The 16848-nt window shown below is 35.5% G+C and overlaps 1 protein-coding gene across 1 annotated transcript in view; it reads right to left on the bottom strand.

The window, feature by feature from the left end:
- LOC150096654 (15-hydroxyprostaglandin dehydrogenase [NAD(+)]-like) overlaps positions 1-2078 on the bottom strand; it is a 37158-nt gene extending 35080 nt beyond the window's left edge. The window contains exon 1 of the mRNA XM_090408672.1: positions 1972-2078. Within this exon, the coding sequence (XP_090264798.1) occupies positions 1972-2064 (93 nt within the window). The 5' untranslated portion in view covers positions 2065-2078. The remainder of the gene's footprint in view (positions 1-1971) is intronic.
- Positions 2079-16848: the final 14770 nt, after the last annotated feature.

Below are 16848 nucleotides of genomic sequence, written 5' to 3'. Positions count from 1 at the left end.
TTCAAAACTACAGAAACCTTACTCTCAAACTCGATAATTTTTACGTTGTTCAAATAATTTTTGCATTGCCTTTATTATGAAAACATAAGTTCATTTTCTTACAATATTGCAAGGAACAAGCGCCATGACCAATCAGTATCTCAGCAGTGGTATTAAAAGTACTAGAAAAGTTACAAATAGAATCCAGGAAAGGGTGGATAATAATATGATACTCTGTGAGGAGCAAGCATGGCTTTGTAAAGATCGGCCATGCCTTGGTAATTTACCAACTTTTTATGCAAAAGAGTGATGGCTGGGTTGGGAAATGGGAAATTACTGAACCCTGATATTACAGGACTTTGCATTTGACAGAATATTACACGGAATTCTGTCAAATTAGAATACATGGGGATGGAAATTGTGATATTGAAATCAGGGAGGGGGAGCTGATAGATAGATACGAAACCTATTTAGGAACAGAATCCAGGGGCAAGCAGGTAACTAGTGGTGTGCCTTAAGCCTCTGTACTTTGTGCTTGGACCACTGCTGGTTAATTTGTACATAAATGATACAGGAAATAACATGAAATGAAATATTCAGTTATTTGCTAATGTGGCAAAGTTTGCTGGATGATTAAAACATGCTGACAGTATGTGCAAGAGATGGGTGTCAGTTTAATGTGGAAAAGTGTAAAGCTATGCGTTACGAAATAATATTACAAGCGGTGTACTACACTGATGGAACTGTATTGCAGGAAATTGAAGTGGTGAGTGGCCATTGGATATACTGATAGATGAAAACGAGGGAATATGCTAGAAACATTTCAGTTACTTAAAGGGATTTACAGGAATAACTCAGGGGTAAATGTTTAAGCACGTGGCTGAACAAGAGTTCATCCCTGAACGTTGAGTAAGGGTGTAAGGACACTAGATTTTTCGCATGGAGAGTGGTGAATGAATGGAGTTGGTTGCCAGATTTAGTTATGAGTGCAATGTCTGTTAATGGGCTCAAGGGGGGTGTGATAGATATTATGTGGATAGTTAAATCACCTGTGTAGCTCACGAGTGAGCCACACAGATGACATTTGCCCTTCGGTTAGAAAAACCTGGATTGGAATCCAGTCTAGGACGAGAGGAACTGTCTTAAGGCTTTTCAGCTAAAAGTGAGTTAGCTGATCTCATGTGGAGGTTAGAGGATTTCCCTCTATGAAATGAGTCTTCCGAAATCCATTATCATTGATCTGCACGAACCTCTGTAGCTCAGTCCGTATAAACGAAGTCCTTTAGTCGGAAAGACCTGGGTTCGATTCCCATCCATGACGTGAGGAAACTTTATCTGATCTCTTTCAACTATGAGTTAGCCGGTCTCATACGGAGGTAGAGGATTTATTTCACTCAAACTCGGGTGTTTCGTCCCTCAGAACAGTCAAAACCGGCAGTCGAACACACACACACAAATTTACAGTTATAAATACATACTTAATCCCTTTTTAAGAAGGTTCAACCAGTCTTAAGGGTTGAAGAAAGGGAGAACCCACATTAATAATAAGATCAGATTGATCTGCAGACAGTTCAATCAATAATCATAAATTATGAAGTAATTAAAGTCGGAATTGGTAAATCTTATATTTAACAATATCTTATTTTGGCTTTTATATACTCATATTGGCTAACTTGCCACTTTTGCAGAAGTGCACTAGCTGGCCAAAGAAGAGACATAGAGGCGGTGAAAATTACGAGATAGGACCGCTCTATCGGCTTCAAGGGTATCTTTTTATTATACAATATGCATCAAGTATCGTCAGCAGGGAATAAGTAAAATAATCTTTAGTCTTTCAGCCAAATATCGTAACTGTTTTCACGTCAGACTAAATTTCTGTTGCAGTTCAGATATATTTTAACATTATTGTTAAAACATCAACTTTAAAAATATCCTGTAAATATTTATTTACTTTTATAGTTTCTAAAACTCTAACATGTTTTACGAGCTCACCTTGCAACCGTGACTGGCCAAAGCCTCGCATATCGCTCTTCCGATCCCGTTAGCACCCCCTGTGACAATGGCGACTTTTCCTTTGAGCTCCATTGTGCTGTGCAGTTCTGAAAATAGTAGAATTAGTTAGAAAATTCAGTTCTGTATTAAATGTACCTTCTCTGTATAATGGGATAAATAATACATGGTAAATGTAATCTCTCTGTATATGTGTGTGACTGCGCACGCGCCCAACTCGTGTGTCCGTTTTCCATGACGGCTAAAAAAAAAAAAAAGAGGTTGATTTCACATACCCACCCAATAGTTCTTTATCGTAGATGTCACTTTTGATTTATGTGCCTATTTTGCAGAAAGGAAAAACTGCTTTCACAAACTACGCCATTAGCATTTAATGCGTTAGCTAACGTGTATGTCGTCAATACTACCAAATGGAACGAACAGGGAAAACATTCATTCAAACAGAATAATTTTATTAACCCTAGGTAGTTTCTTTCTAATATTCACAAACAAAAAATAAATTCTCAAATAAAAAATATCGCCGAAAAAAAAACGAAGCTAGTTATTTCTGAGGTTTTTTACTTTGAATTTCGGTTTTTAGTTCATGCATAAGTTAGGCCATCTCGAAATCTTAAAAACTAACGTCAGAAATACACGATTCACTCTGGTTGATCCTTTTATGAAGACCAGCTGCTTGGCAATGGGTAAAAGTACACTTCTTTACTAAGGTTGTTTTAGTGAAAAAAAATCATTCAGTTTTGTACGTAATCTTAACCTGCTTGATTTGAACATAGCTTGACAGTCGTTGACCTAGTCGTTTAACCTTGTTTTGACAAGTGCCGTTGGAAAACAGCGAATAAGAAAACGAATGACATTCTTTCGACTATCTGTTTTTTTTTTTTTTTTTTATTTATTTCCGTTGTTTATTTGAGAATTGTCATTGAATGTTTGAAAAGGCAGCAAGAGACCAGCGTGATAATAAAAGCTTATGTTTAATTTATACACAAAGCTAAAAATATATTATGCTGCTCTCCCATATTAATGCGTCTATATATGGTTTTAGCTTGGAATCATTAGTATATAAATTTGTCAGAAACCGGGAAAAAAAATTAAAACAATCTACGGGAGATGCTTAAAACTGGTGGGAAAAAAAACATTGGCGAAAAAGTTAATTTTAATTCTATTGAACGGGGACAGCGAAATATTGAAAATGAACAACACTGAAGAATGTAAAAACGGTCAAGAAATTAAACCAGAAACTTTTATTTAATAAAGTTTTTTCGTCTTATTTTTCTTCAGAGATATCTCACTTTACTTCCCTTTTACGTTTAATAATACCCGGATCTCTAAACAAGGTCAGATCTTGTTCTAGCCCAAAGGTGGGAACTTTTAGGCATTGGAAGGCTGCATATCACGTCAGAATTCCTCATAGGATCACGCACTTCATATGTAATAAAATTTTCTAAAATTATAAAGAAGTCATATGCATACAGTATGCATATCAAGATCACATTAAAAATTAACTAAATTTTTTAATTTATTTAAAAAATACTAATTCAAGAATGGAGTTCTGCAAACTGAACATTTCGACAGTTAATAAAATACTTCATTTAATTATATTCTAGGAATACAAGATTTACGTTTATTTAACTAAGTAGTACGTAACTTAATGACTTATTTGAGATTCATTATTACTGGATAAGAAGCGGATATTTGGTTTAGGCATTGTTGGCGTTAGCTTCAGTTGAGTATTCGCAATTCGTGATCGCAAGCACCATTTGAACCATGTGTGAATCGTTGATTCACACATGGTTCAAATGTTGAGCGTGTGGACACATTTTTGAATACTGTACAGCAGGGGGAGGCCAACCTTTTACGTTCCATGCGCCAATTTTTTTTTTTTTTTCACATACGAGTTCAGATACGCCATACAACTCTTGTAACCTTAAAAACTTCCTGTAAAAATGTTAACACAGACATATGTTGATTTAATATAAACACAAGATAAACATTACTTACCTTAATGAGACCTTTTGAGTCTGTTTTCATTTCGCCAAGCTATTGATGTTTGGAGTTAAATTAGTTACTGAGAGCAGCAGACAGTTCTTCAAATTTGAATCAGTCAGTCGCGACGTCATTTTATTTTTAATCAATTTCATGGCGGAAAATGCTTGTTCACATCTGTACATCGTTCCGAAACTACAGATAAAACTCTGGACAAATTTTCTTAATTTTGGAAAATGTTCACAGGGTAATGATTGCCAGAAATTAATCGTGTTGGAAGCGTTTGGAACTGAGGGAAGCTCATCAAATTTCATGTTCAGTAATGAATTTGTTTTCAAGTCGATAAGTTCCAGTTGTATGTTACTAGACATTTTAATTTTTTGTTCAGTAAGTGAAAATGGATTTATAAATGCAAGTATGCAATCCTTTTCTTTAGCAAAATCACGAAAACGACTCTCAACTGACTCTCGAAATAACCCGATGTTTTCTATATATTTGGTAAAATTGCCATTATCTTTAACACATTCACTTTGCTCTTTTAAGTACGGAAACTGGTTCAAATGTTCCTTTTTCTAACCGTTTTAACTTCATCTTGAACGCATTGGTATCCTTTATTAAGCTAGGAAATAATTTGTTCTTTCCCTGCTGTTTCAAATTTAGATTGTTTGAGATGGTTGACATCAACTAAGAATCCTTAATCAAACAGCCAGTTGTTATCTCATAAAAGAACTCTTTCCTCAGACAGCTCATGTTTTTCTTCTAGAAAATGATGAACAGTATTTTTCATGATCCAAAATCTACTCAGAACCTGTTCTCTAGAACGCCAGCGCACCTCATAATGAAGAACGAGATCGCCATATTCCAAATCTAACATTCACAATATTCCCCGAATCCTCTTGCTCTAATGTTATTCACACATTTCACAACCGGTAACATAACATGCTGAAAATTTAACGTTTTTACGCACAGTGACTATTGATGTATAATGCAGTGTTTTAGTGAAGGACGAAGAAAAAGTTTAGAAGCAAAGTTGTAGTTGCAGTGGCTTTACCTAACATTGATGGCACTCCATCAATGCAAACACTGATTTTTTTAGAATCTACTTGTAAATATTCTAGGCATGATTTCACTTTCTCAAATAGGTCTGATCCTCTTGTTTTTCATTGAAGCGTTTCAAGATCGATAAGTTCTTCAAAAACGTTTAAAATTATCAATTCCTCTTATAAAAATGCTTAACTGGGCTACATCACATATGCCAGCAGATACGTCCAAAGCTGCTCAAGAAAAGTACAAGCCGAGGCAAGGTCTTTCAGTTGCTCAGATACATCATGAGAGTTCTTCGGTGCGCCTTGTAACTGTTTGCTTTGACAGAAATTTCGTCAACTTTCCTTTCGATATTTTTATCACTAGGACATCTTATAATATTTGGAGCCAAGGGTTAACAATTTCTTCAATCAGAGAATAACTTTGGTTTTTTGGTCAACGCTAAAGCAACTCCGTAGGACGCTTCTGCCATCGCCAAATGTCTTTTAATAAATATATTTCGTCTTCTTTTGATTTCTTCCTTTTTTCTTAATCACATAACTCCGTAACTCAGACCCAGCACTGGCTTCAATTTTCCTTCTATTTCAGTCGGATGTTGTGTTTTATAGTGTCTGTTATTAGCATCTTTCTCACATAATTTTTATTATGTGAGAAAATGTTTTCATAAACAATGGGCAACGGATTCGCTATAAATAAGAACTCATTTCTGGTTCTCTGGCGAAAACAACTGGGACCTTGTTTAACCGGGCGACGCCCCAGCCGTCATAAAATTATGTCGTGTTGTACCATCATTTTACATTTTTCCTTTTAAGCCAATATGAATACAATTTGATCGGCTAAATCCCAAATTGCCAGCCCATCCTCGTTCGTTCAGTATTCAGGTAGATAATACCCAACAGGGTGCACCACGAGAAGGTGAGGATTGGGCATTAGGTCAGAAGCCCCTGGTCGGTTCTCCGCATTCCTTTAAAGGCTATGTGGAGGTCTCCTCTCAGTTATACAGCTTTGACTCCTTAAGCACTCCCTTAAAAAAAATCAACTTCTTCCTAAATTCTTGAATATTTTGCCACATTTCATATATTGATTTAGTTTGGCCTTGTAAACAAACATTTGTTGGTTACGGGTTGATATTAATCACATAAAATGCAGCATTTGTGCAGAAATCGTCTTTTCAAAATTCACAAAGTTTTATTTTGTTCCATGTAAGCATTTTAATTTGTTTTCATACTGCTAAAACTTTTCCCTGTGTAACCCGCGCTTTATAGTGATAAGGAAGATTCACACTTAATGTTTCCTCATCAACTACGAAAGTACATTGTGAAACTGGCGTTGCATTGAAGCATTTGCTCGAATATAGTTAAATCTCCATAACTTTCCTTAAGGTGTCTTTTAAAAGAGTGCATGTGGTGCAAGATTCTGTTGAGATGTAATATACAATGAAATCATAATATCGGAATTTTGTAGCAATGCAACAAATCCTTCATGTTTTCCTCTCATAGAAGGAGCGCCATCTATGCACACAATTACTAAATTAGAGAAATTAAGCTTTGCTTCCAGACATTCATCTTCAAAAATATTAAAAGACGTAAATTCTACCTGTTCTCCCTATCAGAATAGCCAAAGTTAGCTCCTCATAATATTGAAAATCTACGAATATAGAATAAAACTTGTATATAACGTAAGTAATAATAGTGAACTCGGCGACCAAATAATAAGTATCTTCATTTTGGCAAATTTTTATGGTGTTCAGTAACATTGACAACTAATTTCTTGAAAAAAAAAAAAAAGCGTTCTTTTCGAAAACGCCATCCATGGAACAGTGTATGGATCGATAATAGCGGTTGATTTTTTAAATTGTGCTTTAAAAATAACGATTTTAAAAATATAATTAATTAAAATACAACTGCTTGCGAAAGTATAAATGATGAAGAAACATAATAAAATATACGAAAGGCCGTAAGTTCCCTATCTCTGATCTAGCCATTCTTAAGATAAACACATCTCAGTCATAGCTGCTTCATTCTCTTAAATCCAGGTCAGTGATTCTCACCCTATGGGCGCTTCTCCTTTGAAGGGCTCGAAGAAAGTGGAAATCAAAGGAAAAACTGTAAAACTACATTATTGAAGCAAAAGCGTTGACACAAAAACATGAAATGCACTCTGAAAATAAAATGTATAAAATCCACTGCATTGAATAAACTAGTTACGCTTACGGGAACATATCAATATTGCAAAATATACCGAGCAAGTAATTAAAACTAAACAATAACAATGAATCTAAAAATTAATGGCTTCCTTGGCCTGTGTTGCGGAGCAAAGCTTTTCATACGATGATGTTACATTGGAAATTGACACTCTTAGTTCTGTTTCTATATTTAACTAGATCTATGTTTTGTTTTTAAGGCAGCCATTGCAGAAAACCAAATTTCAAAGGATAAGATGTGGGAAATGGCAAAAGTGCACGAAAAGCTCTTGACTTTAGTGCAGAAAATTCATCATCAACACCGGCCTGATTTAGATGCAAATTGTCTTTTGATTTCGCCGCTGGACGTGAGGTCTATAAATTGTTCCTCTTCTTCAATTGAGAAACCTTCAGGGTAATTTGAAATGGGTTTCTAACCCACTCGTACATTGCCATTATGTTGTCGTCGGTTATAAAAACAGTTTCTAAAATTCTTCGTCAATATTGTTAAATGATTTTGAATAGTTGCAAATAAAACTTTGTGTTGCTCTTGTAGTTTTGTCTTGTAGGTTGTGATAAATTCATCCACGTTTGCGAACGTTTCTAATTTTTTTTTTTTGCTTTATCTTTTTGTTCGATAACTAGTTTTTTATAAAAAGCATAAACTTTGTCACTCATCTCTAAGATATGTGTATTTTCTTTTCTTGGAGTTGCAGGTTTAATATATTTAGTTTCTCGAATACATCCACCAAGTAGCTCAATTTCATCACAACTAAGTGGTTTCTAAACTTCTCTTTTTCGAATTTTTTCAAATTAAGAGACGAAATAGCAAAGAAGATTGCTATTTCGTCTCTTAATTCGTAAGCACGCTGTAAACATATTTCCCGTGATAACCATCTTGTCGTAAAATAGTAACGTTGAATGTTCCGCGCCAGCCATGTCTTTGCAAAGTTCAGAAAACAGTCTTGATTTTAAGGGTTTCATTTTTATAGAATTCACCACAATGTTCTGTGGTGTCCCCACAATGTGTTCAAATGCATTGTGGGGATTTTTCCTGCACAAGGGCTTGTAAACTTTTAAACTTTCCGACAACTCGACCACCATCAATACAAATTCGAACACAATTTTTCCACCGTGTTTACCTTGCATTTAAAATCGTCCAATATTTTGAACAATTCAGGTGCTGTGGCTCTTCTTTCTATTGGTTTACAAAACATTAACTCGTCAGCCGCTGATAATCCATCGCAAAATCGAACATAAGCAATTAAATGACAATCCTTGTTGCTATCTGTTGCCTCGTCAAGCTGAATTGAGAATAATTCTCACAAAGCTTAGACAAAAGTTGTTGTTGCATATCCTCACACATATCACCAGTTCGCTGAGTGACAGTATTATTTGAAGAGGTATGCACTGTAGTTTTTTAGTAAAACTTTCTCCAAGCATAGTTTCCACAATATCAATCGCAGTTGGCAGAATTAAGTCTTCTCCGATAGTGTGGGGCTTTTTGCACCTACCTGTTTTACATGCAACTTTATAAGAAGCTAATAAAACTTTTTCGTTTAGAGACAAAGCTTTCTTTATGCTAAAGTTTTTCTTTTCAAATCATTTTAGTTCGGCGGCAAAGACCTCTTGGGGGTTTGTTAACATACTCCTTATGAAGTGTTTCCAAACGTCTTAAGTTTATTCGATTTCATGCTATCAGCCGCCAAAATTTTCCAACAAATAACACACGGAGGTCTTTCTTCATTACTTACTTCAGTCTTTGTAAAACCGAAATCTAAATATTCTGCTGCATACTTTCTTGATTTTACTTTCAGAGTGATATTCTGAGAGCCTCCGTCGCTCAGTCAGTATAGACAAAGCCCTTTGGTCAGAAAGACCTGGGTTCGATTCCCTTTAGTGATGTGAGGAACCTTTATCTGGTCACTTTAGTCGAAAGTGACCAGAGTTAGCCGGTCTCATACGGAAGGAGGGTTTTTTCACCCGGAATCTCGTGTTTTTCGTCCCCCACAACAGGCATACCAGCCCCGTAAACACACATGAATTACAGTCATGAATACGTCCCAGCCATATGCCGGTTCCGAGCCTGGATAAAATCGGGGAGATTGGGGAAAGCAGTGGAGATCTACCGTTTAAAAATCTCACCAGGAACTTTGTGGGCAATGTCTACAAAGTCACCTGCGGTCGGAAACGACTGAAAGGGAAATCAGTGATATTCTGTGAGCATGCATTTGTTGACGTCAACGCTCCAGAGTAGTCAGATGCCCGCTTACGTCGAGTTAAAAATGTATCCATTTTTCTACACTAGAAAAGATTGTTTTATACCGTGTATCACAGTCGTTGCGAATAGGAGTAAAACAACGACGACCATCGACTTGTCACTGTCGCAGTGTTACTGCCGTCTTGTCATTTCAAGCCTTATTTATACTCGCAAAAACATTTCCAGAACATTCGAGACTTCCAGGATGAAATCGCGAATGTTTCCGAAAGGCCAATACGATTGAACGGTCTGTGCAGTGATGCCAGATCGAAAGATTTGATGACGTATTTAAATTTATGTGGATATTTAAAACATTTAATTCCTATTTTTTTTTTGTTGTGCTAACTTTTATTGATCAAGGGGGGAAGGAGGACGCCACAAAAACTATTAAAAAGATGAAAGAAGGTTAAGAAACACTGATCGAAGTGAATATTTCTGCCTTAAAGACACTACTTGTCACCCACAACTGCTATCACTATAAATCCCAAATATGATTGGAATACTACTTACGCATTTGGGGCAGTGCAATTGATAATCTTGCGAGTGCTTGATTTTCTATCTACGATAGGCGGATGATCTTTCTCTCACGCGCGCGCGCGCGCACACACACACACACAGCAAGTTTACTCCAGTCACTCATCGTAAACCCTTTTTGTCTATCTTATGTATCTTCCATAGCTATTTTCGTGAGTACTCTGCTGAACTTGATCCCATCAATCACTCATTTTCCTTTAAGCCTGTAAGAATACAAATAGCTATCAACTTCTATCCTCTTATTTTATTCCATCAACCTTCGAAACAGCCTTCCCTACTCCTTAACCCACTGAAGAATGGAATGAAGATTAAACTTAAGGCACTAGTTATGGATCACCATGAAGTTTTGAATGTTTATGCACTTCAAGGTTTATCAGATGGATTTGTGTTCAGGAAAGGACATCACTCGTGTATGGGAGAAAGAAAGTAGGTGAAAATTCAGAACCGTAGCGTACTCTCAGTTTTTAGCGGAATCTGAGAAGAGGAAGCTGGTGATCCAGTTTCGTCTTTAGTCGTTCATGGAAGAGTACATGGAAAACTATAATAGCTTGGTTACCAGGACTGTGTGTCATACCAAATAAATGTCATAGAAATGTCAAGTGATTACAAGTCACGGAAAGGTGTGGAGATTTTTCAAATATTTCCATGGCTTGTGATCTCTCTTGTGCAAAGGTGGATGGTGATTGTTAAGAAATATGCGGTAAATCTAGAGTAGCAGAATCCATATTCCTGGTCATTAATTAGTTGGTGGACCTAGGTGGTCAAAACGTTGAATGTTCATTACCTTTCGTGATATTTGACGTATCCGGAGAGCTCAGTTCACCGAAAACAAATTATCGAAAGACAATTTAACGAACAACGATTTACTGAAAGGCAATTTATCGAAAAAACAATTCATCGAATAAATAGCTCATCGAAAATCAATTCATCGAACAATGGTTCCCCGAAAAAGCAATTAATCGAAAGACAGTTCTCCGAAAAAGCAATTCACCGATCAGCAGTTAATCGAAAATACATTTCGCCGAAAACTGAATTATAAGGCATGTGTAGTGAAGATGTGTGTGACAGTTTTTTTGTTTTGTTTTGAGAGGGATATGCCTTTTAGGTCACTTATATACAGTAATGTACTATTCATCTGACTTCGTTCGGAAAGCGATTTTACCCGCGCAGATATGAAGGACCGTTAAATAATGTACTGGTTGCAGTGAAGGATAATCACTGAGGAAGATATAGTAGAGATGTGAAATGAACATTTCATAAAGGTATTTCATCCTCGTGAAAATAACATCCAGCAAAACTTCAGATCAGTGTGGAGTGAGGAGAACATGATGGTGAGTGAATTTGAGGTTATACATCAGGAATGGAGTAAACTCGATGTCAATCAGGATGTAGGACTTGTTGATATGTTACGGTGTGTCTTGAGGGAATGTTTCAAGGAGTTAACAGCATTAATTTGCCTCTTCAACGTCATCTAGTTTTTGAAGGTGTAAGAAACGTCCACAAGTGAGATTCGCACAAAGTGTACACGCTTTGTGGTGAGAATAGCTTATCACTAGCAAATACTAGAGTGAGACACGGATAATTGAATTTTGATACGATTTTAAATACACATTATAATACGTACAGAAATCAGAAAAAGTAATTACTTGAGAAATTAACATTTTAGCAAAATTAACAATTAGCAAAAAAAAAAAAAAAAGCTGAAATAACTGAAAAAGCTGAAATCATCATAAAATGAAGTTTTTTTTTCCTTCAGTTCCATCTTCAGTGTCTTTTCAATAGCGATTCAAGCCAATGAAACGCTAAGAATGTGACCTGCTGCGCCTTTTCAAAGAACTCAAAGGTTAGTGTATTTTATGACCGCATACGCCGGTTATTAACGCGAATGCGATGCGATATTTACGTGTCGAAAAAGAAACAATTAGGGGAATCTTTAACGAGAATGAATGCAAAAATATAATATCGGTGATATTGCTATTCTGCGTAAGAGCACCGCACACCTAACGTACTCTGAATGTTCGTCCCTGATATACATGTATTTCTTTATGTTCATAATTCTCATATTTTTATAAATGATAAAAGCTCGCAGTTTATGACCATTTTGATTACATGCATCTTCACTAATTCTCCGTATGTTTTATTTGTATTTCCTCAGAGGCGAATTCTCTATGCTTGCTGCGCAAGCTCATTAATTGAGAAAGTAGTAATATATATGTTTTGTTAATAAATGCATGCATTTATAAGCATTCGATTTAGGCTTTTATTTTTGTAAACAGAAGACGTCTTAAGCCTGAGCGGCAATAATTGAGCTTCGCGTTGTATTCGAAAGCCGATGCTTGCTCGTTTAGTGAAAGCTACCTTGGCTTGCTCGGTTGTACGAGCTTCCAGGTCCTCGCTGCAGCACTGTGATTTCATACGCGCGCATAGCCATTTTCGATCCCTTCACGTCGTCTAAATCACGGGTCATACGCAGTCAAAGTAGCTCTAGCCAGTGAGCTTCAGCCAGCCTTTACAAGTGTGCGTGTTGCTTGGGAAAATTAAGTTACAACCAACTTTTTATGACGATGTTATTGACCAGCTCATAAAGAACTGTAGGGTAGAATTTGTATTCAAGTAGCTAAATTGAAAAAGATAGAATATCATTTGTAAAATAAATGTTGTATTTGTATGATTAAATGTACAGAAATTTCCAAATATATACTTTTAAATGGTCAGTAATTCATTATTCCGCTAATCAGACCTCTCACTCCCAGAATGATAACGAGCAAGCGTGAATTTCAAGACCAGCATCCCCCCCCCCCCTGTATTTCCTGTTTCTTTTTCCGGCATTAAAGTCCCCTACCAGTAGTAAATAGTCCTTTTTATTTGCTTTTATCTATGATTTTCTGAAAAACAGTAAAATCTTCTTAAAAGGTTTACTGTCCTTTTCTTTTCCCTCTTCTAGTGCATATGCCCCGATTAATGTTATGTTATAACCTTTTGATGCTTTGAGTCTCATTTCTTTTAGCTTTTCAGTCTAGTAATTAAAATATACGATATTACTCTTCATAGATTTCTGTATCATTATACCTGCCATTGCTTTCTTTTCTCTTTTTATTTACTCCGTTATAGATTTGTATAACGTTATTGGTTTGTTTGGTACTTTTTTCTTTTCTTTGTTTCTGTTCCTATACATATCTTTTACACTGACTTGGTTTAGTTGTTCAAGTTTCTCTTTATGTGCGATGCTCCTTACATTCCAAGTTGTGATTTTCATTTTATGTTCCTCCTTCCAGTTTCGTTTACATTTTTCCTGAACCTCGATCGTGTCCTTTGACAGTCTGTCTGCTTTGTTTTGGGCTGAAACTCGAAAGTTTATGAAATTCCCGCAGGACAAGTTACTAGCCTTTTGCTGAAAAATTCTCTAGTAATAGGGTTGCTATTACTAATACCTCTGGACAGGCAGTTCTAACAGCACTTTCTCTGTTTAGAATTATACTTCCCATAGCCGGTCGCCAGTGCCTAGTTTGTACTTTTAGAACAGGATGGAGAACGAGGTGAGGTTGGTATTTCAGTGGGTGAGATTATATTTTGCGCTTCACCACTCTTCACACTCTATTAATGCATATATATATATATATATATATATATATATATATATATATATATATATTCACTTAGACTATTTGCTAAGCTATTTCGAACTCCATTAGTGTTTATCTAGATAAAAGAAAGCAATGTTTCAATATCATTTATGAATCCAAGGAATAGTCTTAATCCTGTCTGTCTTAAAGGTTGCTTCCAACTTTTCATTTCTGAGTTAAGAGAATTAAAGATTCTTGGTCCAGGAATGTGAAATGCTACTCTAGGATACATTTGTCCCGAGATATCAGGAAAATTACGATCTTGCCTGAGGGTACGGTGCAGGTCATTGAGGTCGGTTAATTGCAGTGTGATTAAACATGAAGATTTTCTTTAATATCTGTTGTGTAGATTAGACAATTTTCCAAGGATATTTTTGTATACTTCCGCTAAGCCATAAATTCCACATCGAATTCTTCAGTATACCAGTACATAATATAGTCTGTAAAAATGCATCAAATGCTACGTATTTATAATTACGCCTTTTCCACAATGGGTACCTTAATTTGGTTGTAGCAGCGTGGATAAGGGTTTGATGGAATGGACCAGATTTTATTGTAAAAGCCTGAAATTGATATAGCTGGAATGTAATTAATATTGGCACAACTTGTAGGAAAACTGCATCAATTGTCACCGATACATTTCTCAAGGCTTGTATTTCGCACTTAATACTCGCGTTTGCCAAAATTCACGGTGCTTTTTTTCACAAAAGGCAACAGATTTTGTGAAATTGTATGTTAAAGTTGACTGCCATATGTCAGCACTTAATTGACATTATTCAGAATTGGGGAAAAGGTAGTTTTTGAAATATTTTACCCGCAAGCTTAAGATTTTTATTATATTACATTTCAAAATAGGTGTTCTTTTGGATAGTAGCACCTTTCACTTCCCTCATTTGTATATAATACTTAAACACTATTTATTAATTGAAATATGTGAAGTTCAACCCAAATGTTATTGTTGAAAGGAAGGTATGAAATAGAAATAAAGTCGATTCAGTCGAAGTATTTTTACGCTGCAGATATTTGCATATGGAAAGACATTGAAAGTCTGGTTGGTTAAATGATATAAAAATATAAAACCACGTTGTCAACTTAATCTCCAAAACAGAAAAATCCCCTTTAAGAAACATTTCATCTAGAAAATAGAAAACTACAAAAACCCAGGTGTGAATGTATATTAAAAAAACAAAACACTCCTCCATTCTAAACTTATTTTCTACAAAACTACAGAAACTGAGAAGAGAAAAATTCTACACCGAATTTAATGAAATTGCTGAAAAGCACTTCAGTAACCAGTTGTTTTGGCCTTAATTCAAAACAACTCAACCTAATCCCATTTTCATTTAGTACTGTGTATTTCTAACTGTGGTTCATGAAGTTCGAATGCGACTTCCAACATATCTAAATATAACAACAGATGAGCATTCTTCAAAACGCTTTGCAAGTTTTTTTGCTTTTATGATTCCTTATTCATCTTTTCTATTTTATTATTTTCCGAGAGAACATTTTAACCTTTTTTCTTAAAGAACTGCATCGATCACCTCCTCAAAACCCACAAATGTCACGTGTATACTCATCAGCATTCTTAACTTAATCCTGCCCGTACTAACTGCAATTACTTGCCTACGAGGACTTTGTCAGATAGGACATATGGCACTTGTCGTTGAATAATAATAGAAATAGGAGTAAATAAGTAAAACATGACTGAAAAATCTACAGGAATGATGTTTTTACTCTGAATTCCTATATATTTTATTATTATATTCTAAGAAACCTTTACATCAAAGCATTAATTAAAATTATTATTATTATTAACAGTAGATGTATTATTATTAGTAGTACGTACATCATTATTATTACTAATAATAATTATTAATGCTATTCCTCCTCAACCTAATGATTGGTGAGATAGCAATGTTACTTTAATATGGAATAATTATAGAACAATATCGTTTCTTATTGTCTTTCTTGTCCGATAACTGTTTCATGTCTGTATATATGTCTGTTCATGGGACTGCTTTGCCTGTTTCCAGGGGGAAAAGTCTAACCATCTCCGTATTACGTACGCCTGCTAACTTACTTTCATTTGAACAGGACTGATAAAAATTATGCGCGTCGTACATCGGATTCCAACCCAGGTCTTTTTAAATAAAGGGCTTCGTTTATAACGATTGAACTACGGAGTCTCCATTATTTTTATTGTTACTAATAGTAATGTGTGACGTCAGTACAGCAATTATTGTGCGTTGAATTTTATTCAGATTCGCTATTTGAAACTTTTACAAGAAAATGTCGAACCGTTCCAGTTATCAGTTGAGCTATATTCGGGGCTACAAAGTAACAACATGTCCAAAGTATGTATTACAATAACTCTCTGACTTCGCAGAAGTTGTCGGTACAAGAAGCTGCCTGCACGGTTCAGTTTTCGTTCTAAATGGATCCCTTTTACCATACTATTTTCGAAAAGAAGTTTCGAAATGATATTAGCAATTCTGCTCCGGCTGAATGCAATTTAATTAAATTTTTGTTAAGATGTATATTAAAGTTTTAATTTCAGTCTGACTAGTATTATTGTGACAAAATTTGGTAGAACGAAATTTGTTCTCTAGAGATAAATTGATACCTGCGCAATGACGCAGTAAGTGCACGTACTTATCATGTTATAAAATGCAAAAAAAAAAAAAATTATCACGTTTTAATGGACACATGTTTTTTGTATCTTGAGTAACGTTAGGTATTATTACCGAACACTTTTAAACAATAGTTTGCAAGAAAAATGGCTTTTCGATGACTTATGAAAGCGATTACTCCAAAAACGTTTCAGCGAATTATTTTTTCGATGAATTGTATTTTTCGAGAATTGTCGTTCGATGAATTGTCTTTCGATTAAATGTTTTTCGATATATTTTCATTGAGTCCCTTATTATATCTAACGAGATAGCACAGTTGGCATGGACTTTCCTCATGTTGTATCATTTTATGTTTGGGTACCCAATACTGAAACTTTTTTTTGTTGTTGTTAAATATCAAATTGCTATCCGATCCTTTTTAGTCCAATCTGCAAAAGCAGTCTTTAGACGCTTTTGCAGATTCTCCTCAGTTAACTACGTTTCAAACTTAAGCGATTCGGACAATATTCACAGATTGCTAAATCTCTGAGAAAATGTGGATAATGGGCTAAACATGCAGAAATATCTAGCGGCAACGGGTGGATGGGAGACCGGCGTTTATTT

The sequence above is a fragment of the Typopeltis vanoorti genome, chromosome 18 (assembly GCF_054136105.1).
Source record: "Typopeltis vanoorti isolate ZY-2024b chromosome 18, IOZ_Tvanoo_1.0, whole genome shotgun sequence".
Taxonomy (NCBI): Eukaryota; Metazoa; Arthropoda; class Arachnida; order Uropygi; family Thelyphonidae; genus Typopeltis; species Typopeltis vanoorti.
The sequence above is the reverse complement of the archived record's forward strand: the minus strand, read 5'-3'. Positions and strand labels throughout refer to the sequence as shown.